This window comes from Chrysochloris asiatica, unplaced genomic scaffold, assembly GCF_000296735.1.
Source record: "Chrysochloris asiatica unplaced genomic scaffold, ChrAsi1.0 scaffold00034, whole genome shotgun sequence".
NCBI classification, from domain to species: Eukaryota; Metazoa; Chordata; class Mammalia; order Afrosoricida; family Chrysochloridae; genus Chrysochloris; species Chrysochloris asiatica.
The window spans coordinates 18,471,383-18,494,482 of record NW_006408552.1 but is presented as its reverse complement, the minus strand read 5'-3'; the positions used below and the strand labels follow the sequence as shown (position 1 = coordinate 18,494,482).

The 23,100-nt window shown below is 48.8% G+C and overlaps 1 protein-coding gene across 1 annotated transcript in view; it reads right to left on the bottom strand.

The window, feature by feature from the left end:
• The window catches only part of MAD1L1 (MAD1 mitotic arrest deficient-like 1 (yeast)), a 361,165-nt gene that overhangs the window by 68,365 nt on the left and 269,700 nt on the right, over nt 1-23,100 (bottom strand). Inside the window, exon 15 of the mRNA XM_006859789.1 lies at nt 21,494-21,704. Within this exon, the coding sequence (XP_006859851.1) occupies nt 21,494-21,704 (211 nt within the window). The remainder of the gene's footprint in view (nt 1-21,493; nt 21,705-23,100) is intronic.

Sequence of the window (23,100 nt, the reverse complement as noted above, 5' to 3'; positions counted from 1 at the left end):
AGCAAGGTGACACAATTTGACTTCCAGGCCCCTTCTCCCAGCAGCCCACCACATGATGCTAAGGTGGGGTGGTCTTTCAGAAAAGAGCAGGCAATGGAGTGTCCTGGTGTTGGCTCTGGGGCCAGGTGGCCATGGCACACTGCACCCTTCTGTGGGGGTGGCAGTGTGTGTGGGGGGCACTGAGACAAAGTCCCCATTGTAAGGCGCATCCCCTGCTGGGTCGGAGATTGCCCGGCTCTGGAATTACTTGCAGATGAACGCTGGGCTACCCACGTGCCGGCCGCCTTGGGGCCGCCAGCGCTTTCAACCAGGGCTCCCCCTGTGTTATTAACATCTCTCTCACCAGCAGCTTGTCGCCTTCTACAAAAATGACGGGAAGAGACACCGGCAATTACAGCCCACCAGATTGCCGGGTGGGAGCGTCCCGGTGACAGGCGGGCCCGGTGGGGTGTCAGATCTGAAGAGAGACGCCCCCCACCACTGAGCAGAGCAGTCAGACTCACAAAGGCCGCCCCCTCCTCCACCCTCCCAGAGCCCTCTGGTGTCTGCAGGAAACAGCTCTCAGAGCGCCTGTCTGGTCAGGGCTGGCCCTTGCCACAGGGCAGACGACCCATTTGGTGGAAGCTGGGCACTGTGCCAAGCTTGGGTAGGATGCTGCCCAGTGCAGGTCAGTATACTGAAGGGCCACCTCAGCAGTGAGCTCTTTGAGGGGGCAGTGCTTATGCCTCCTGGGTCACCTCTGGGGCCGGATGTTCAGGCTGGAGGGGCACTGGCCTCAGTGTCTGCAGCCTTGGCTCAGTAGGGCCCCCAGGCTCCCTGAGACCCCCATGTTCTATTGTTTCCAGAACCCACAACCATCTATCACACTCCTCCAAAACATGAGAGTGGGGCTGGCCTCACAGATGACATCCACACATGTGTTCAATGATGGGATGAACAATCAGAGCAGATTTCTTGGTGTGAACTGTGACCCCCAAGGGTTATGGAATTTCAGCACAAACTGCCCAAGATCTGTTGGGAGCCACAACTCTTGACTCTGAGCCCATGCTGACAGGGCCTTTCTCATTACAGCCCACTCCGATGCCCGCTGTCCCAGCAGATGTGCCCACTACACATGTGTACATATGCGTACCATGCCCCAAATACACAACTTGTACACACACATATGACACAGCTCAAACACATCACACACACCATGCCCCACAGCACACAGACACTGTATACCGCATAGCAACAGTACAAACATACTACACACTCACATACCCCCACACACTACCTTTATACTCACACACCTCCATGCACATTCACACACTCACAGTCAGACAACATACACATCACACACATCACAGATACAGACACCACAAACGTATGCACATAGGCACCACACACACATACACCACACTGCACTCCTTCACACCTTCCAGACACATGTACTCACCCTGTCTCTGCACAGTCTCACATGGCATCCACACCACACAACAAACCCTGCTAGAACCTGGAGACATGAAGGCCAAGCTCAACTGCCTCCTTCAAGTAGCTTTCCAGCAAACAGGCCTGCGGGGGGGGGCAGGCTCTAGGCTGGAGCCCCCACCCTGGAGGAGGCAGTCCCCAGCTCTGAAGGAGAGGGATGCCGTACAGAGCTCAGCTTTTATTGACAGAGTCAGCTGTGAGTCAATCTGTCTGCCCCTGGCAAGACCAGAGTTGTCCATCCTCTCCCGCCCTTGTCTCGAGCACGGCTGGGGTGGGCTCAGCAGTCATACCAGTGCAGGGTGAAAGGGGGCTCCGGAAGGCGGGAGGTCAGAGACTGCTGGGTGGGTGGAGGTAGTAAGGTGAACTTTTTGGGGGAAGTGCTGGGTGTAGCGCTATATGATAAGCACTGGACTGCAAGGTCTGTTTGAACTGCAAGGTTGGTAGTTTAAACTCACCAGTTGCTCCTCGGAAACCCTATACAGGGTCGCTATGAATTGGAACTGATTGGATAGCACTTAACAACAACAACAAAACCCTGAGCAAAGTGGACTTGGGGGTGAGGGTGGGTGGTTCCCAGAGGTCAGACCTAGAGGTGAAAACATGCCCATGAAAAGCTATCTTCCTGTTTGTGGACATCTGTTATCCAACTTCAAGTCTTACAACAAAGAAAATATTAATTATTGAGATTGTAGGATATTGGTGTTAAAATAAAGCAACCCACTGATGTGGGCTCAACTCCAACTTACGGTAGCCCCATTGTGTGGGTTCCATGGGGTCTGCAATGGTTGACTTCCCACCAGGCCTTTCTTTGGAGGTGCTCTGGGAGCAGCTAAGCACGTTTACATGTGTACCATCCAGGAACTCTAGGGTACTGGTGGTGGTGTTTGTTGTTAAGTGCCATCGAGTCTGTTCCGACTTATAACAACCCCGTTGTATAGGGTTTCCAAGGAGCAGCTGGTGAGTGTGGACTGCTGATCTTACAATTAGCAGTCTGGTGTTTATTCGCAGTGCCACACCAGGACTCCTAGTTGTTGTTGTATGTGCTGTCAAGTCGATTCTGACTTATAGCGACCATGTACGGGGTTTCTGAGGAGTAGCTGGTGGGTTTGAACTGCCAGCCTTGTGGCTGGCAGTCCAGTGCTTATCCTACAGCAGCACACCAGGAGTCAAGTGAAACCAAACAGAGAAGCCAGACTGAAACTTAACACATGAACTGATTTTCCAAAGGAGTGCGGCAGCAATTTGTAAAGAAGCAAAGTCTATATGGAATGGCCCTGGGGCAGCAGGGCATCTGTATGGAGTGAGAACCTCAGCTTCTCCTCCACACCACACACACAGAAGTTAATGTGATGTGGCGCTGAACCCATTCCCAGAGTCACCTTTCAGTCACACAATTGTGAGTCCCACAAAATGACAGTAACACCCATGGGACAACTGATCTTCAGAACAATCAGCCCTATGAGATCAAAGGGGCAACATTTACCCAAGAACAAAGGCCATGAGAGTCAGAAAAGGACAAATGTAAATGAGGCACCTGAGGTATGAACCCAGGCAGGAGAGTGCTGTCCCATAGAGGAGACAGCAACCAATGTCATGAAACAAAATGTGCATGAATTGTTGCATGGGAAACTAACATACTCTGTAAACTATTACCCAAATCACAATACAATGATAATAATAATAACAATGAATGTGATCTGAATCAGAGATATAAATGTAAAAGCTTCTAGAAGAAAAGAGAAGATCACAACATTGAGGTAAGCAGGAATTTCCAAGGACAACAAATAGGGAGACCAGAGAAGAAGTTATAAATTCAATGTCATCAAAAGGCAGCATGTAGAAAATAATTAGAAAAAGACAAACCATCCAACTAAAACCCGAGCAAAGACCTCAATGGACATTTCACTGAGGAAGATGAATAAATGGGTACCGAGCACAAGGAAATACACTCAATGTATTATTCATCAGAGAGATGCAGCCATGTAAGATCCCTCCACAACCACTGGACTGACTCAAATCCAGGAGGAAGGCTATGGCAAACGTTGGTGAGGGCCTGGTGGGAATGCAAAGGGCTTCTAGGGAGTCAGTTCCAACTCAGTGACAATGTAGAACTTCACTGTGATCTCTACGGGAGCAGAACACCAGGTCTTCATTGTCAAGGTGTAGTGGATGGGTTCAAACTGCTGACCTTTAGGTTAGCAGCTGAGTGCCCAACCACTGTGCCACCAGGTCTCCTAAATTTACCATAGGACCCAGCAGTTCCACACACACCCAAGAGAGATGGACGTACACATCCCCACAAAGACTTGTAACAATCAAGTGTTCACAAAAGCCAGGCAGCTATCGATGGAAGGGGTCCATCTACCACAAGGTCAGCAGTTCAAAACTACCAGCTGTTCCGCGGGAGAAAGATGAGGTTTTCTGCTCCCGTAAAGATTTAAAGCCTCGGAAACCCTGCTCAGGGTCACTATGGGTCGGAACCGACTCGACAGCACTTAACAACAACAACAACAAACCACACAAGTGGACAGGGTATATACACACCAGGGTACAATATTTCTTCACTGAAAGGAATTAAGTCCTGGCACATGTGCTACAACACAGAGTAACTTTTGGAGAATAAGCCAGTCACCAAAAACCACGTTGCCTGGTTCCTTGTACATAAATTGTCTGGCAAAGGCACACCCACAGGGGCTGAGGGTGGGAACCTGGCCCCAACGTTGAGTGGAATTGTAGGATCTCCTGGGCAATGGGGACATTCTAAAATTGGGGTGTGGTGGTGCATGTATGCTCCGCATGGAATTGTATGCTTACCATGGAAGCTCAGTTTGAACTGGGTGGCCTTGAGATGCTGAAGGGACACTGAGTATGTTTGTGAGGGAGGGGTGTTAAGCAGATACTGAGGTGTGGGACCTCCCTGAACTACACAGTCCCTGTGACGTTAGGCCATGTCTCTCTGCTGACTGAGGAGCAGCCTGAGGTCTGAGAGGTTGACAGGCGGCAGATGGGCCTGTGAAGGAGCTTGCCTGCTGTACCTCTGTATGCTGGCTCCCACCAGGCTGCACCCTTTTAGGATTTGGGGTTGAAGGGTTGTGTGAACTTGGGATCTCACTACTCATACAATGTTCAGAGGAAGGAGGTGTTTAGGAGTGCAGTGAGCTGGGCTCAGAAGAGCCTACCACCCTGCTGGCCTGAGGCCATGGTGCGAGAGGCCTGAATCTACAGAGCTTCACCCTCCTCCAGGCTTGGGGTAGATTCCTCCCAAGGGCCCAGCAGAGAAGAAGGGAAATGGGCCCTTGGGAGAGGCAGTCTCAAAGCGTCAGTGCCTCTGGGCACTGGACAAAGGCTCTGTCACTCAAGATGGGATGGCTGCCAGATGCCAGAAAAGACACCCTGGCCCTGGGCTCGTGAGGAAATGTGTATCTCAGAACCAGAAATCAACACAATTCCAAGAAGCAGCTCCACAGAGTCCTGAGAAAGAACCTTCTAGAAAGTTTTGGCTGGAGCCAGAACTTGAGGCCCAAAAATGTCACAGAGGTCATGCAAGTGAGTCAGGGTATGAATGGAGAGAAGGCAGGTGACACGGATGGCGGACAGAATCTCCTGGTACAGGTGTGCACGCCTGCTTGTCTGTGCACTTGTGTTACCTGTCCTCCATTCAGATGTGCACAGGTTTGCGTACATGTAGACATAGCAGGGTGCCTGCTTCAAGTGTGTGCATATGTGCTCTTGATCCCACTTCTTTCCACACAAATACCTGATGTGTATGTTGGAACTGATTCGACGGCACCTAACAATAACAACATGCTTGTGAGTGTGTACTTGTGTGAAAACACATACATACATGAAAACACAACTGCAAACATACACAGATGCACACTGACAGGTGTACACATATGCAGTTACACACACACACTCACATATATACAGCTACACATTCAGCCATGCACAGTTACACAATGCAGTCACACACCTGCACACTGACATGCACACAATAGTTACATGCACACTCACCTGTACACAATGCAGTCACACAAACACACTCACTTGTGCAGTTACACACATGCATTCACATGTGCACAGTGAGAACTACACACTCACACATGCACTGAATTGCATGTGCACATGTACACACATGTACACCTGCATTTACACACATACACACTCACCTGTGCACAAACACAACATTGCATGCACACATGTACATATGAAATTACACATATTCTCACACTATTGTATGCTTGCAAGTACACAGTCACACATGGTTACCCATATGCACACACAATTACACAACTCATATGTGCATGTATGTATACAATGCTACTATGTACACACTCTCACTCTCCTTGCCCCATTAGCCTGCTGCCAGCCCTGTTCTTCCTGAACGAAAGCTTTACCCAACTAACCACGTGGAAGTAGAACGTGTCTAGCACGGGAACATCAGGCTGGCACTGTGGGTGGTATCAGCAGTGCCTCCAGGGCGACACAGGTATGGGGAGGGAGGATATGAGAGGGCACAGATCCAGCCCAATAAGATATTGTAACCTGGCCTAGCTGGGGAGGAGGAGGGGGGCAGAACGTATAGGGAGGCTGATCAGTGTGTGTGAGGGGAACTCCCCAACATAGGGAGAGGTCAGCCAGGATACTCAGCTCACAGCAATGGGGCCCACTGGATCTGTGATCTGGCCCCTTACAGCATCCCTCCCTGTCCCTATGAATGGGAGAATAGAAGCTGCTGACAGCCTGTGGGCCCCATGGAACAATAGTTCCCAAGTGCTGAACACCTCCTGTCACTGGGCAAGGACAAGTATGTTAGTCACAGCAGTGCCCTGGGCTCTCCAAGCTGTCTATTGTGGGTGGCCACACCACCTTTTCGGTGAAAAACATGCTTGTTTCCCTGTGTGCTCTCCCTCCAGTTTTGCCCAGCCAGGGGCTACCTCATACCCATCTATTCCACTCACTCTTTCTGGGCTGGGCTTACACTGAAACACTAGGAGCCAGAACTAAAATGTCATTTTGGCCAAGGGTCCAGGCACCCTCCTACCCAGTCACCTCTGCCTACTGCAGTGCCCTGGGCCTGGCATATGGGCAGCACTCAGAAATGTCCCCCAGAAAGTTGCCGTGAAGTTCCAAGCCAGGAGCCTGTTTGCAAAGAGGGTGTTAGAGATGTCATCTGTTAGGTTTACATGAGGTCCTACTGGAGCAAGGAGGGTCCTCATCCCATCTGGGTGGTGTCCTTATAAAAGAGACGATGGAAACACAGAGGGATGCATCTAAAAGCCAAGAAACACCCAGGATCCCCAGCCGCCTGCAGAAGCTGAGAGACACAATAGCGAGGGCCAGAGTCTCCCTCAACACCTCAGTGGAGTCAACACAGCCAATACCCTAACCCTGGAGTCCCAGCCTCCTTGCTCTGGTTTGTGGTGTCTCATCATGGTCACCCCAGGTCACTCAGACAATGGGTTTTCAACTGGGCCTACACTCTGGATGAGGGTAGATGGTTAGTGGCCACCAGGAGCCAATCTGGGCCTCACCACCCTCATGCCAGGGCTTTGCCCATACAGTTTCCTTAGTTTACTTCCCCTCTCTGCATGGATAACTGATCAGGACCCACCCTGAAAGTCTGGTTTCAGTCTGGCTGTCCACCTTTGCCAATGCCGAGGAGACGCAAAGAGGACAGTGCTGTCTCCCTCCACCCCATCTCCTCTGCCCCCGCTCCGTCTGCACACCCAACAACTAAATTACATGAGTTCTTACAGCTCCAATTAAACACCTAATTGATGGTGTTGCCCTTTATTACCTGACACTCAGAACAAACAAACAGTGTGGAGAGGCAGTCTGGGACACACATTAATTACCGTGCCAGCCGCACTCCACGCACCCACTATGGGGAGTTGCAGGGACGCTGGCCTAGCTGCCTTGCAGAACCATGGTGGGCTAGCCAGAGGGTACCTGGTCAAGGTCTTGCTTGGGTTCCCGAGGCAGGCCCTTCTCCCTGCTCTTTGTCCACGGGCTCCTGAGGACAGCTTGCCCCAGCTCCCACTGCCAAGCTAAGCTCCTGTGGCCTGTTCACTGGCTCCTAGTTGGGCTCCTCTCTCCTACACAGTGAGATACTGACCTTGCAGCACCAGGACATGCACGTAGAGGGCTCATTCAGAGGCTTGCAGCATTGAGTTCCACACACTGTTCTGCTCTTGGCCTACTCAGGCTTGAGAGAGGGTGTACACTCAACAGGGGAACCTTCCTTCCTGCAGCTCTGACTGGTAGCTTCTCAACCTTCCTGGCAACATCCCTCCTTCCACTCATCCACCCATCTATCCATCCATCCACCCTTCCATTTATACACACATCCACCTAACTTTCCATCTGTCTATCCAACCTTCCAATTGCCCATTTATCTACGCATCCATCCACTTATTCACCCATCTAACCATCGGTAAGCACCCATTCATTCTTCCACCCATCTGTTAAGCCATTCATCCTTCCATTGTCCATCCATCCAATCAGCATCTATCCTTTTATCCACCCATTCACACATATGTCTATTCACCCTCTGCCCATCCTCCCTTCTAACCATCCATTCACCCATCCTTCCATTGGTCCACCCATCTACCCATCTTTACACCTATGTAGCCATCAAATCAGCATCCATCTTCTACCCACCTGTTTATCCATCTGTCCATCCACCCACCCACCCTTTTATCCTTCCATTCACCTACTCATCTGTCCACCATCTGTCCATCTAACCACCCTCTACCTGTCCATCCATCCATAGCCATCCGTCTGGGCACTAGTGATAGAGCAGCCTCATGGAGGCAGCCTGGCAGTGGGGGCACAGCAGTACCACTCCCACAGCAGCTCCCCATGGCCTCTGACCCCAGCCTACCCTGCACTTCTCATTCCTCACCATGCCTCTTCCCCAGGCAGCGGGCTCTCCTAAGCACTCCTGCCACCAGCGAGTGGCTGACCTATGGAATGACCATGGACGTGCCTCTTCTGTGAGAAGGCAGCCTGGAAGAGGAGTGTCCACCTGGATGGGTAGCACTGGCATTTCTGGAGAAGCCACAGTTTGGAGAAAGATGGGGGCTCGGATTCGTGACTGCGGTTATGTGGCAGCATCAATGAGCACACATCATGGGGGAAGGTTACTGCCCTGCTCCTCCTGCTACACACATATGCATATTATTGTCACTTGTCACTGGGTCAAAGCCACTCCTGGTAGCCCCACGTGTGCAGAGTAGAGTTGCTCCACAGGTTTCAAGGCTGTGAACTTCTGCAAACTTTTGGAAGCAGACTGGCAGGCCTGTCATCTGAATCGCCTCTGGGATCAAACCTTTCCACTAATAGTCAAGCCATCCAAAGACTCCAAACAGCAATAAACCCTTGAAATAATGCAATTGGTGCTCCAAGGAGAACTTGCAGGGGTGGGAGGAGGAAGGAGAGGGGTTATGTACACTCCCTGCCCCAAGCAGGATGGACCAGGTGCTTCAGCCCAGGTAGGCTCTCTCCTCCCTGTGGGCTTGGGCAAGGGACTCCAGCCACACTGTGCTATGGCTGGATGTGCCTTTGTCCCCGCAGACCTGAGCATCCCCCCTCTCCCTCAGAAATACAAACATTGCAAAGCTGCAAATTCTCCTGCTGCACTAATGTATAACTAATGCAATTTCAAATAATAAAAGAATAAAACTTCAACCGATTTTTCTTGAACATAAAGTAATTCTAAAATTCATTTCAAGTAATAAGTAGGTAAAGAAAAAATCCTTAAATAATAATAATAAAAAAGAGTAATGTCTTGCTCTACACCAGATATTAAAGCCTATTTTAAGGGTGTAATTACTGAAAGTATGGTATGGGTAAATGAAGTAAGAGGGGAAAACCCCAAAACCTGAATAGATTCTATTATGTATATGAATTAAAGAGAAAGACAAATCAGAACCGAGGGAGAAACATTCATCTGATAAACAACTGTTTATGTGGTCTGGCGAAAGATCCATTTGGATCTTGACTTCATACCACACACCAAAATAAGTTCCAAGCAGATTAAATCTTTAAGTATAAAAACATTCACCTAAACAAACCCCCAGAAGAAAATAGAATGACAGACCAAGTCATTAACTCAAAAAAGAAAAAAATGTTCTGTACAAAACAAGAACAGGGAAGAAACAAAAGTTAAACTTTTACACAAACCAAATTAAGAAATAGATAAAGCAACCATGATCATGACAAGACAACTCTGAAAAGAGGAACTACAAATATTCTGTATTCGTGATCAAAGAAAAGGTCGCTAGAATGAGACGCCATTTTAATTTTAATTAACAGCAACAGGCCCTTATGCAGAACAAGGGACGCACCCGGGTGTGCAGCAGCTCTATAGGTGGTACAATGTGTATGGAATGGTGTGGCAGCCACCATGATCAGAACTCATAACAGTTCCATTCCCTGGGGAATCCTGTGCTTCCCTCTGACACACGCGTGGTCGCACACTCCCCGCCCAGAGCCCCTGGCACCCACTGATATGTTCTCTGAATTAGTTTTGCCCTTTCTGGAACATCATGTAAATGGAAGCAAAAGCATGCAGTTGTTTGAGCCCGCTTCTTTCCTCAGCACAGTACTGCCGACATTACCCCAAGCTATTACGTGCACCATCATTTGTCTTTTCTTGCTGAGTAGTACTCCATGGTACAGATGTGCCACACTTGGCTCGTCCATTCACCTGTTAAAGGGGCATGTGGGTTGCTAATGGATTTTGGTGACTGTGAATGAGGCTGCTACAGAAATTCAGGGGTTCCAGCTCCGGCAAAGATGGAGAAGGCAGATTTGACTCTGTCTTTCCTGGAGGTAGAATGCATGAAGCAGCCCACTGTGGGTGCTGGAAAGTAGAAGAATGAGGGAGGGGACCAGAGCCCACAGGCTCACCAAACCACTACGAACTTCATGCTTTATGGGTCCATAGGAATTACACTAACCCTATATACCACCTAGAGTAGAACTGACAGTTTTGTGACGATGAATCTTGTAGTCCATGAACAGTGTGCACCTTTCCATTTATTTAGGTCTTGCAAGGAGTCCTGGTGGTGCAGTGGGTTAAGCATCGGGCTGCCAACTGCAAGGCTGATGGTTCAAATCCACCAGCCGTCCTGTGGGAGAACCATGAGGCTGTCATAGTCCTACAGGGTCACCTGAGTAAGAATCAACTTGACAACTGTGGGGTTTGGGGGGCTTGATTTCTTATATCAGTGCTTTATAGTTTTATGAATACTGATTCTTTACCTGTTTTGTTTGATTTACACCTTGGTAGTTCACTTTTTCTTTCCGGAGCAAATGGAAAGGTCTGTTTTCATTCTTGGTTTCCATGTGTGCATTTCTAGTTTGTAGAAGTGCAATTAATTTTTGTGTACCAATCTCGTGTTCTGTGACATTGCTGATTTAAAAAAAAATTTGGTTCTTTGTGGGTTTTTTTTTTTTTTTTTTTTAACACATATAATCATGCCTTCTGCAAAGAAGAAAAGATTTATATCTTCCTCCCCAATCCATATGCCTTGTATTTCCTTTTTACGTTTTAAAGTCCTGGCTAGCACTTGTCGTACTATGTGTAGTGGGGGTGGTAAGAGTTCACAGCATCTAGTCTTTCATTGTTAGGTACTGTGATGGTCAGGGTTGTGTGTCAGCTTGGCTGGGCTGTGATTCTCAGTGGCTAGGTAGTTGTAGTCATCCCTCGTATAAAGTAACATAATTAATCCATGATGACATCAGCTACAAGCAGCCAATCAGTTGAAAAGGCCTCAGGTGTATGGCCTGTATCCAATAAATACGGGCATCTGGCAAAGCTCTCTGGCATCTTGCTCCCTCTGGGCCCTGCATGCAGCTCTCATCATCAGACCTCTGGTTCTTGAGACTTGAGCCAGCAGCCTGTCACCTGACCTGCCACATTTAGGTCCATCAGTTCCTGCAGCTATGTGAGTCAGAAAATGCCTCCAGTCTGCTATCTGACCCAGCTTGACACTTGCCTACCTCTACAAGTGTGCCAACCATTGCCTTGTGATGAAGTTCTATATGCACATATAAACACCACAGGTATTGCTTCTCTAGAGAGCCTCGCCTAAGACGTGTGATGTTGAGGGTAGGAATTCCATAGCTGCTCTTTATCAAACAGGAAGTTCACTTCTATTCTTAGATGGCTAAGAATTTTTATCAAGAACGGCTTTTGAGGTAGACATTTTATAGCAAAAGGAGGGGAGTTATTGACTTTGCAGTCTAGGAGCAGAGGTCCCTGGGACCATCAAGGGAGAAGAGTGGAGAGTGGGACCCTACCCAGAGAAACAGTGATGCCAAAGATGGTGGCAGAGATGATGATGTTGAGAGATAGAGTGCCTGGGGACTCTAGACCCAGAGAGGGAGAGGGGTTGTGTGCTGATGACTGGGGGGTAGGCTTGCAGGGTATACCCTTTGGTTGGTTGATGATGCATGGAGGGGATTATAACCATGACAATGAAACGATATATGATATGATGAATGTAAAGCTAATGTTCTCCCATGTAAACTATCACATAATTCACAATAAAACATTAAAAAAATAAAATAAATAAATGGCTTTTGAATTTTCTTTTTTCCAAGTTGGAAAATATTTTAATGAGCACTTGCCCAAATCCACAAGAGAATCTTCAATGTTTACATGGACAAAGTACTCCAGTACAGTTATTACTGCAACCTTCATGGCAGAGTATCAGAAGAAACCTATGTCCTAGCACCTTCATGCTTCAATGTGAAACCATCAAAAAGCTCTCTTGGAGGGCCATACACCTTTCTTCTTTCAACTAACCAGGAGTTATTTGCCTCAAAATGCCTTTCTTTGCTGTTAAGTGCCTTTTTCCACCGAGGTTTCTTTCAAGTCTGAAACTCCATCCCATCCACATCCTCAGGGATCCTGTCTGTGTTAGGGGCCAGGGGCCCAAGACAGCGGCGGATGTCTCATTTGATTCCCCTTCCTCTCCACCTTTGCCCACTGGCAACTCACAGGCATTATCCATAGCTGTGACAAAAGAATGTGAGAGGAGACTGCTGTGCTGTCAGATGCAGGAACTCTGAACTCCGCACAGCACAGCAGCCTGGGCTGAATTTTTTCACATGGTTTTAGTTGACTAGATCAAATGACTTTTCTTTTCTTAACTTGCTGATCTGGTGGATCACAGCCATTGACACTTGAATGTTGAATTAGCCTTGTATTCCTGAATTGAACTGCAACTGATTATAACCTGTAATTCTCTTTTTATATACTGCTGGATTCATTTTCATGAGGACTTTTTGCATTTGTGAGAGATACTGTCTATAGTTTTATTTACTTATTTTTGGTCTTATTATAGGATTGGCACAGTGGTAGTGGCAATGGGCTCAAGTGTAGCAATGATTGTGAGGCTGGTGCAAAACCAGGCAAGTGTTTCGTTCTGTTGTGCATAAGGCTTTGAGTTGGTATTGACTGACTTGACAGCACCTAACAACAACAATTACAGGATTTGAAATGGGGATAATGCTTGCCTAACAGAATGATATGGGGAGTATCCACTCCTCCTCTGTTTTCTTTAAAAGACTGGGCAGAATTGTTGTCAATCCTCCTTAAGTGTTTGGTAGAATTCTCCAGGGAAACCATCTGGGCCTGGGAGTTTCCTTTCTGGAGACTTTTAAATGACAGATTCCATGTCTGTGCAGACCAGGCATTTCCCATCGGGTGAGGTGAGGTAGTGTGTTAATCTGAGTTTCCTGTTTTGTTCTCTTGCTGTTGATTCCCCCCAGTACGGCCCTGCCTGGACTCAAAAGCGGCCCGAAGCTGGACATCAGCACTGTGGCAAACAGCGAGCAGCCCTTACTCTGTAGCCTGAGAAGCAATTGGGAGCAATCCTGTTTATTATCCATTCTCTTCTCTGGGTATTAACAAGCTGCTCAGTCATTTTTGACTCACAGCGACCCCATGTGCCAGAGAAGTACTGATCCCCAAAGGGGTGCTTGGTCCGTCATCTTTACAAAAGCAGATCACCAGGCCTTTCTCTCCCGTGGAGCTGCTGAGTAGGTTCGAACTACTGGCCTGGCTGTGAGTGGCTGAGTTTGAATGAATGTGCCATCGGGAATCTTTTCTTATGTCCCAGCACTGCACCATTCTGTAGAGTTCTCACAGAGGGAACTCTGTGGTCCTGGAGTGGGGTGAATCCTTAACATGGATGCAGCGGTGGGAGGTAAGCAACAGAGAATGGAACTCAGAGACCTGTACTTGTGGCCAGGTCTGAGCAAGGGGTCCCAGGGAACCAGAAACTGCTGGAGAAGTCACACAGAGAGAATATATGAGGCCCTAAAGTCACCTCTGAGCTGTGCACATGGAGACCTGACCCTAAAGAATGTGCCACAGGCTCTGAGAACTGCACTGTGGGCCAGGCTACTGCTCAGCTCCCACCTGGCCCATGGGCAGCACTCTGGACAGGTCCTGATAGCACAGCATGGCTCTGAGTACCATGGTCATGTAGGGTTAGTCTCAGGAGCACTAGGCTGGTGCAGTGTCAGGAAATTAAACACACAATCCACGACACACTTACAGTCTAAATAAGAAAACCTCCAGATTCCATCAAGTGATGCAAAAAAGGCATCTGACAAAATTCAGCAGCCACTCCAGATGAATGCTTTCAGGCAAGTAGGGAATGGACTCAATGAGATAAAAGGACATCCGTGGTGGCAGTGTGACTGATAATGTTGACCTCAATGGCAAGAGACTGGACACTTTCTCCTAAGGTCTGGAACAAGGCAAACACGTCTAAGCTCACCACTCCTATTCAACATCCTAGCCAGGGAAATGGGACAACAGACTGAAGTGAAAGCCATGCAGGTTTCAAAGGGAAGCAATAAACAGTCCCGGTTCATGGATGACATGATTCCACAGAACAAACAAACAAACAAAACAAATACAGCAGAAATCCTCCTAGAATCACTGGTGAGTTTAATAGCAAGGTCACAGGATTAAGAGTCAATGCAAAAATCTATTCTATTTCTGTATATTAGAATGACCAATGGAAACTAATAAAAATCAGCTGCATTTCTATATGCTAGCAATGAATAATGGAAACTGCAATAAGCAAAAGAAAACAAACATTTATAATTGCTGCTGTTGTTAAAAGTGCCATCTTGTTGTTGTTGTTGTTAAATGCCGTCAAGTAGGTTCCGACCCATAGCGACCCTGTACAGGGTTTCCGAGGGTGTAAATCTTTACGGGAGTAGAAAGCCTCATCTTTCTCCCGCAGAGTGGCTGGTAGTTTTGAACCGCTAACCTTAAGGTTCGCAGCCTGATTTGTAACCACTACACTACCAGAGCTCCTTAAAGTGCCATCTAGTCAGTTCTAACTCATAGCGGCCCTAAGTAGGATTTTCAAGGAGTTGCTGGTGGATTTGAACTGCCAACCTGGACGTTAGCAATTCAGTGCTTATCCTACAGCTCATAATAGTGCCAACAAAAACCCAACACAGTACTTTAGTATTATTTCGAGCAAGATGTGTGTTTGATGCATGTGTGCTGAAAGCTACAACATGCTGAGGAAAGAAATCAAAAGAAAGTATACTATGTTCATGAACTGGAAGACCCATAGTAGTAAAGATATGAATTCTCCCCTAATTGATCTATAGAGGTAATGGAACTCCAATCACATTCTCTGTAAGATTTTTGTATGGATACAGTTAAACTGATTCTAAAACTTACATGAAAAGACAATAAGACTAGAAGAGCCAAAACAATTTTGAAAACAAAGTATAAAGAAGAGAAGTTATATTAGCAACTGTAAGGCTCCTATAAAGATCTATGGAGTCCTGGTGTGGCATTGTAGGATTAGCACTAGACTGCTAAATGCAAGGCCAGTGGTTCAAACCCACCAGTTGCTCCTTGGAAACCCTATGCAAGGTCACTTGAGTCAGAGCCAACTCAACAGCACTTAACAGCAACAACATAAAGACCTACAGCTTCAGAGACGCTATAGAGTGGTTCTAGTCTGTCCTACAGGGTTGCGAGAAGTTGAAGTCGATGGCAGTGGGTTTGTTTTGTAAAGCCACGGTCATCAGGACACTGGGGGAGCTCTGGACTGCATATCCAACAGTGACCTAGCCACACCCTTGTGAAGCTTCTCCCTGGGACCCCACCTTGATATCCAGAATATTTCACTGCCTCCTTACCGCTTCTTCCTCCCTATGACCATCCAGCCATGGTGTTAGCTCTGTCAGGACTTCCTCCCCCAACCCAACACCCATAAAAGACACCGAGGTGCTCAGCTCCTCTCACCCCCACCAACACTCCTAGCTCAATAACAGTACTGAGCCCAGCCCAGACCACACATCCACCCCACGCCATGGCTGTGGCTGTCTTGACTCAACAGACCCCATGTCCTCACCTCTGCAGATTCCCCACCCCTTAGCAATCTGGACTTCGGTTTTAAAAACAAAACCTCTATCAGCCAAGACCAGTTGTTGTGTTGTCAACATACTTATGGCACCCCTGTGTCAGAGTAGAACTATGCTCCTTAGGGTTTCCAATGGCTGATTTTGTAAAAGTGGATGGCCAGGGCCTTTCTTCTGAAGCACCTCTGAGTAAACTTGAACATCCAACCTTTTGCTTGTAGCCAAGTGTATTAACTTATTCCACCCAAACGCAAGCCACTGGCATCGAGTCAATTCTGACTCATAGTGACCCTGTAGGACAGAGTGTAACTGTCCCACAGGGTTTCCAAAGCTGTCACCTTACAGGAGCCAGCTGCCTCATCTCTTTCCTGTGGAGTGGCTAGTGGGTTCCAACCTCCAACCTTTGGTTTGCAGCCAAGCGTTCAATGACTACGTCACCAGGTTGCCTTTTGATTGGTAGTCACTGTTTTCACTAGACAGTATTTTAAATCATCAGGCTCACAGTGGAAACGCAGCAGGCTCCTGCACTTTTCCCGCCTTGCCTTCCCCGGCAGTCACTTCTGAGAACCCTCTGAGCTGCGGATTCTGTAGCGAACAACCCTTCTCTAAAGTACCTGTCTGGGCTGAGTGTTAGGCTGATCTCTGGGCTCCCCTAGGATGCGGGGGGTTGGGCTCGCCTCCTTTTCTGTTGTCACCACCCTCACAACACACAATGCCCATGCCTATCCCCATGTGCCCACTTGGTGCTATCGCTGTTGCTTCCTGCTGTCCAGTTGCAGTGACTCCTGTACACTTACACGAAATGCTGCTTGGTCCTACAACCCTCTTAAGATCAGCTGTAGATTGGAATGTTGGGATCTACACAGTTTTCACAGGCTGCTTTACAGAAGTTGGTTGCCAGGATTTTCTTCCTAGTCCCTCTTAATCTGGAAACTCCTCTGAAACATGTTCAGTACCACAGCAACATATAAGCCTCTGTGATGGGTGCCTGGTGGCTGCGCAGGAGGTGCACTGGCTGGAAACTGAATCTGGCTCTTAGGCATGGAAGGTGAGAAGCCTACCAGTGAGTTATCACTGCTCCCCACTTTCAATACTGCCTTTGTTGTTAGGTAACACCAAGTCAATTCTGACTCATGGCCATCCCACCCAAGTGATGGACTAGAAGGGTTTCATAGGATGTCCTTGGCTGCCATGTTTACGGAAGCACATTGCTAGGTCTTTTCTCCTGTAGAGCCACTGGGCGGGTTTAAATCGCCAGCCTTCTGGTTAGCAGCTGAGAACCTAACTGTTGTGTCACCAGGGTTGCTAACATGACTGTTATGATTCTAGATAACTTCTATTCAGAGGTGGCCCATATAGCAAATACCAGTACTTCTTTGTTTATTTGCATAGCTTTGCATTTACCTATATAGCTCATTGTTGTTGTTAAGTGTCACTGAGTCAACTCTGACTCACAGTGATCCTGTGTAAAGTTGCCAAGGAGCAGCTGGTGCATTTGAACTGTTGACCTTATAGTTCACAGTTAAGTGCTGAGAATTGCTGACCTTGTTACCTTTTCTTGAGTTTGATGGTGCTGTTCAATGCCATGGAGTCTGTTCTGCCTCAAAGTGACCCTATATAGGGTTTTTAAGGCTTTAAATCTTTTGCAGAAACAGAAAGCTTCATCTTTCTCCCATCAAGCAGCTGGTGGGCTTGAACCGCCAAACCTGTGCTTATCTTATGGAGCGACTCCATTCCCTTTCTTTTGAGTGGTAAACATGAAAAATGAAACATATATTAAGGACACAAGGGTAAAGGTGGAGGATCCATGCATCAGGTCAGGGACTAGGGCACTTACATCTACAGCAACCCATCTGGGAGCTCAGGCAGGGAAGGCTTTCTCCTTACATGATGGTCTAATACTTTAGGTTCTGCCAATTTCACCTTTCTGAAGAAATCCCAGAGCCTCTGACCAGCTGCAGCCTACACCAGTTGCTTTCAAGGGCACTGTCCTAGGTCTCCCTTCACCCGTCTCCTAGGATAAAACTCCTGCTTTCCATATTTCATGCCATCTTTTATGGCTCATACCCTTGTTTTGCTGGAGCACATCCTTTACTAGCTTTCTGAGAAAGGGTTGTTAGTTGCTAGGTGCATACATGTGAATATCAGTGGTTGGTATTAACTGGTCTTCCTTATAGGTGCATGGATATTATCCTATCACAAACAGCGTTGTACTTCAAGATAAATCTTGAAATGTTGTTTATCTGTTTGTGTTCTGATGAAGAATGAGACACCATTCCTCTTCAATTTGACATTCCCAGAAAAGTAAACCTTATGACTGTCAGATTCAAAATGGCCAATACCAGCCCATTCAGCCTAAGGCTATCGATCCTTATGCATTCCATTTCTAACAATTCCCAATTTTCCTAGATTCATACTTTATACATTCCACTTTTTGATTATTAATGTATGTTTGCAGCTGTTTCTCTTCATTTTGAGTTGTGCCCCATCAGAAAATGAAGGTCCTGAAAGCTTTACCCCATTCATGTCATTATGGTCAACTCTATTTTAAGGAGGCAGCTCTTCCCAGTCATATTTTGAGTGTCTTTCAACCTGAGGGGCTCATCTTCTGGCACTCTGTCTGACACTGTTCCATTGCTGCTCATTTTCAGTTGATAACTGCTCCTTGGGTCCCCTGCATACATCCTGGCACATAAGCACTAGGTGTATGAACCCTCCTGCCCTCTCCCACGCCCACTCTGCTGGGACCTCTGTTCAGTGACACTCAACACTCTAGAGAGTCTTAGTGCTGACCTATGTGTAAGTTCCCCCATAGAGCTAAACCGATGGTTCTGGCTTTTCCCACCTCTTTTTGTGGAACCCGACCTTGGAGCTACACCAGAGGCTGGTCCTGAGAGTGTGACACCATGGACTCAGACCCTGTGTGAGGAATCCCCTCAATGCCACTCCGAATGTCCTTCTGGTTGAGCCCTCCTAGCCCTGCCACCTGGGCTGTTCCCCACCCAGACTCGGGGCTCTGGGGGCCCTGCTCACTCCCTGCCCTGGGCACAGGGCTGCACAGTGGCAGGGGGCACTCCACAAACACTACTGGATATCCAGCCTATCATACCCCTTAACAAGAGTGGGGGCCCTTCTGTGGGTCATCCCAGATTGAAGTCACTTAAATAGGTCCACAAAGACAGCCCAGGAGATGGTGCTGTGACTGGAAATCAGGCCTTCCAGTCCACGGTGATGAGCAGGTGGGATTCAGGATGGTGGGGAAGGACTGGCATGGGACTCTGTGGGAGTCCCCATGCTGTTTGCTTAGAGGTTTGGGTCCCACCAAGGAGTGGGCTCCAGGGGCGGGGAGGAGTACAGGGCTGCCTACCTCAGCCTGCCAGGCCCTGCAGACACTGCCTTTGTTATGGCGCTGGACTTGGCCTGAGGGTCCCCAGCCTGGCCCTCTGTGGCCAGCACTGCCTATCAAACTGGCCCTGTGGGGCGATCCAGTTGCCGTCCCCAGAGGCTGTTGGCTATGTGGGACTGGTTCCCAGTGTGCTGTCTGCTGGGGTTTCATGCAACTGGTGCTGATACGTGCTGAGGAGGAGGCTGAGGCAATTCAGAAGAGCAGGTCCCCAAGGTCAGGTTTCCAGCACTGAGGGGTCCCTCATGGCCATGTTAGGAAGGCTCCCTGCTCTACCTCCAAAGCAGGACAGGGACTAGGAAGAAAGCTCTGCTCCACATGGCTGAGCCTTCATGTTCTAACCTATACAAGGTGGCGCAGGATGATATGGGCTCCAGGAAGCTGCTGGATATGGTTAAATACCCCATTGAATTCGGAACCCAGTAAGATGGGAGAAGCTGAGCTTGAGATATGAGTAGGGCATGTGTGCACACAATCAAACATGTCCACACACTCACACTTATGCATACCCATACATGCGCATCACACACAAATGCACACATGCAGAGACATGCACACACTCATGTAAGCACACTCAGGCACACAAACTTGTGCCCAAGCATTCACACACATGCACACAGTACGTACATGCATGCACGTGCGCGCACACACCCTCACTTTCTGTTGACAAGCCTCATGTGAGATCGGGGGGTGGGGAGGTGGCATCAGAAGCAACAGGACAGGCAGATCCCAACGGATGAAATGTCGGGAGGAGGGGATTCCTGCACCATGTGGCTCGAGGCGAAGTCTGTGGCGGTGCTGGCTCCTGGGTTACAAGGATCCCAATACACTACAGGTCTGCTGGGGCAGGGGCGGGGGGTTCTGGAAACCACCACTTTCACCAGTAGCCAGGGAGTCCAGCTGGTAGCAATCAAAACATGGACAGCAAGCAGCTTCTAGGCACCTGTATCTCCATTAGTACCACTCTCGGCTCAATCGTAGTGCTGGCAGGGGCAGAGCTGGGTACTCAATTGCGGGCCTGGCAGCTCCCTAGGCTCACCAATGACACTGATGTTGTCTGTGTGGCAGGCACCACACGAGAGCCTCCACACCCCTTACCCATCTTGTATGCCTTGGGACCCGGAGTCGGCCTTTGTCTGTGTCAGACCCAGTGGTGCTCGGAAAGGGAAGAGGCCTGGGTTCAACCTCAGAGTTCACTTCCAGGACTGGGCAGAGAGCCGCATCCCCGAAGGGAGGACAAGATGGCCACATCCCCAACAGGAGAACAAAGCGGCCACATTCCTGACAGGATTATAATAGGATCACATCCCTGACAGAAGGAAAGATGGTCATGTCCCCAATGGAAGGACAAGAGGGTCGCATCCCTGATGGAAGGACAAGAGGGTCACATCCCCATAAGGATAAGAGGGTCATGTCCCAGACAGAAGGCCAAAGAGGGTCATATGCCCGACAGGATGACAAGAGTGTCATATACCCGATGGAAGGACAAGAGGGTCATGTCCCCGATGGGATGACAAAAGGGCCACATCCTTAACAGGCAGGATAAGAGAGCCTGCTTCCCTGACAGGCAGGATGAGAGAGAAGGCCACATCTCGATAGGCAAGAGGACAAGAAGACCTGCTTCCCTCACGGACAAGGATGACGAGGACACAAAAGGATGTGAACAGCTTTGAGAATGATAAATCACAAATGTCGTGAATAGAGCAGCTGGAGCCATGAACCAGATGGCCAAACACATGTTCCCAAGGGTGAGGCCAGAAGTCACCCAGCTTCGGCAAAGTAGCTGGGCCTGGGGAACCTCAGGTACTGTACCTTATCTGGAGTCCCAACTGCCTGCACAGTGGCTTGGGTCCCAGGCACACAGTTAAGTCCCCATATGGGGAAATGACCACTCCCTCAGCTGCTGCAGTGAGACACTCCGGGACGGCATTCACACAGTGACCCTGTCTGGGCTGTGAGTATGAATCCACCCCAGCTACTGTGACAGATGACATGCCCACACTCCTGAAATGACCCCCAGCTTCATTACCTCAGACCACCCTGCTACTGTGTCAATAGCTCCAGGAAATGTGCTCTCATCACAAGAGACACAGGCCCGTAGTGAGCATGGGTTTTGCCCATCTCTGGATGGACAGACAGATAGGCAGCAGTTGTTGGGGTGGATGGCCTAGTAGATGTCAGGACCCGGGGGGGAGCGCCTACCTGCCACCTCCTTGGGGGACAGCAGACCTGCAGCAGCCTCCAGGTCGGTGGGGACAACAGCGCCGCCCCGCTCCAGGGCATGCACCAGCTCTCGAAGCCGCTCACACTCGTCCTGTAGTCGCACATGGTCCTCCCGGAGCCGCTGCTGGGCCATGCCTGCTGGGTTCATACGCAGATGCAGCACTTTGGTCCGGCCCTGGTCATAGTCACCCTACAGGGAGACAAACACAGGATCACCTGGGCTAGGCTCAGTCTCCAAGGAAGCCCACAAACCAAGGGTCACTGAGTTAGGGACCCAGTCCATATGGGGACGCACAAACCCGGGGTCACTGAGTCAGGGGCCCAGTCCGTATGGGGGTACACAAACCCGGGGTCACTGAGTCAGGGGCCCAGTCCATATGGGGGTACACAAACCCAGGGTCACTGAGTCAGGGGCCCAGTTTGTACGGGGGTGCACAAACCCAGGGTCACTGAGTCAGGGGCCCAGTCCATATGGGGGTGCATCAAAGCCAGGGTCACTGAGTCAGGGGCCCAGTCCATATGGGGGTACACAAAGCCAGGGTCACTGAGTCAGGGGCCTGTCATGCCTGGGGGCTCACAAACCCAAAGGTCATGAAGCTGGGGCCCTACCCAATGGGGATCCACAAACCCAGGGTCATCAAGGCTGTGGCCCCACTTACATGGGGTCCATAAACTCAGGGTCACCAGGGATATGGCCCAACCCACAGGGGGATCCACAAACCAGAGATCACCAAGGCTGAAGCCAGCCTGCATAGGGAGAACAATGGCACAGCCACAGAATGTACCCAATGTCATGTGTATCAACTGCTGAATGAGAACCTATTTGCTGTGTATATTTTCAACAAGAATATTTTAAAAAAAAGAAAGAAAGAAAGAAAGAAAGAGGGACAGAAAGAAAGAGAGAAGAGCCCCAACAGACACTGTGCCCATAGCACCGAGAACTCAGCATCCACAAGGCTCATCTCATCATCATCTCGAATAGCAGCTGTGGAACTGAACAGCTGCGGATGCCTCACTTTTAAACACTCTGTTGGCAATAAATGGAGTCCTAGTGTTAAGGTGGGTTTAGTGTTGGACTGCTAACTGGTGGTTTGAACCCACCAGCAGCTCCTTGGGAGAAAGATGAGGAGGCAGTCTGCTTCTGCAAATATGGGAGCTTTGGGGCAGATCTACTCTGTCCTATAGGGTTGCTATGAGTTGGAATCGATTTGATGGCAGTGGTTGTTTTTTTTTTTTCCTATAGGGGATCAGATTGACAACAGCAATTGGAAAGGTTAGATAAGAAGCTTAGGGGGGAGTTGGTTTATGAGAAATTAACCTTGAAGGAATCACTCAGATAAGGAGGGGGAGAAGGGTTGTTATCTGTTGAAGAATGCAATGCATGTCTGTATGTATAGAAACTGTCGAATTGGTGTGTTTTGCTATGCATAGTCTCAACAACAACAATAACAAAAACAAACACCTCATTTAAAGCATCGCCAGAGGTCCAACAGTTGGCATGCCAATCTTGAAGGAGAACACAGCTGGAAGACTTATTCTATCAGAAACCAAGGCACACAGAACATACATGATACATACAATACTCT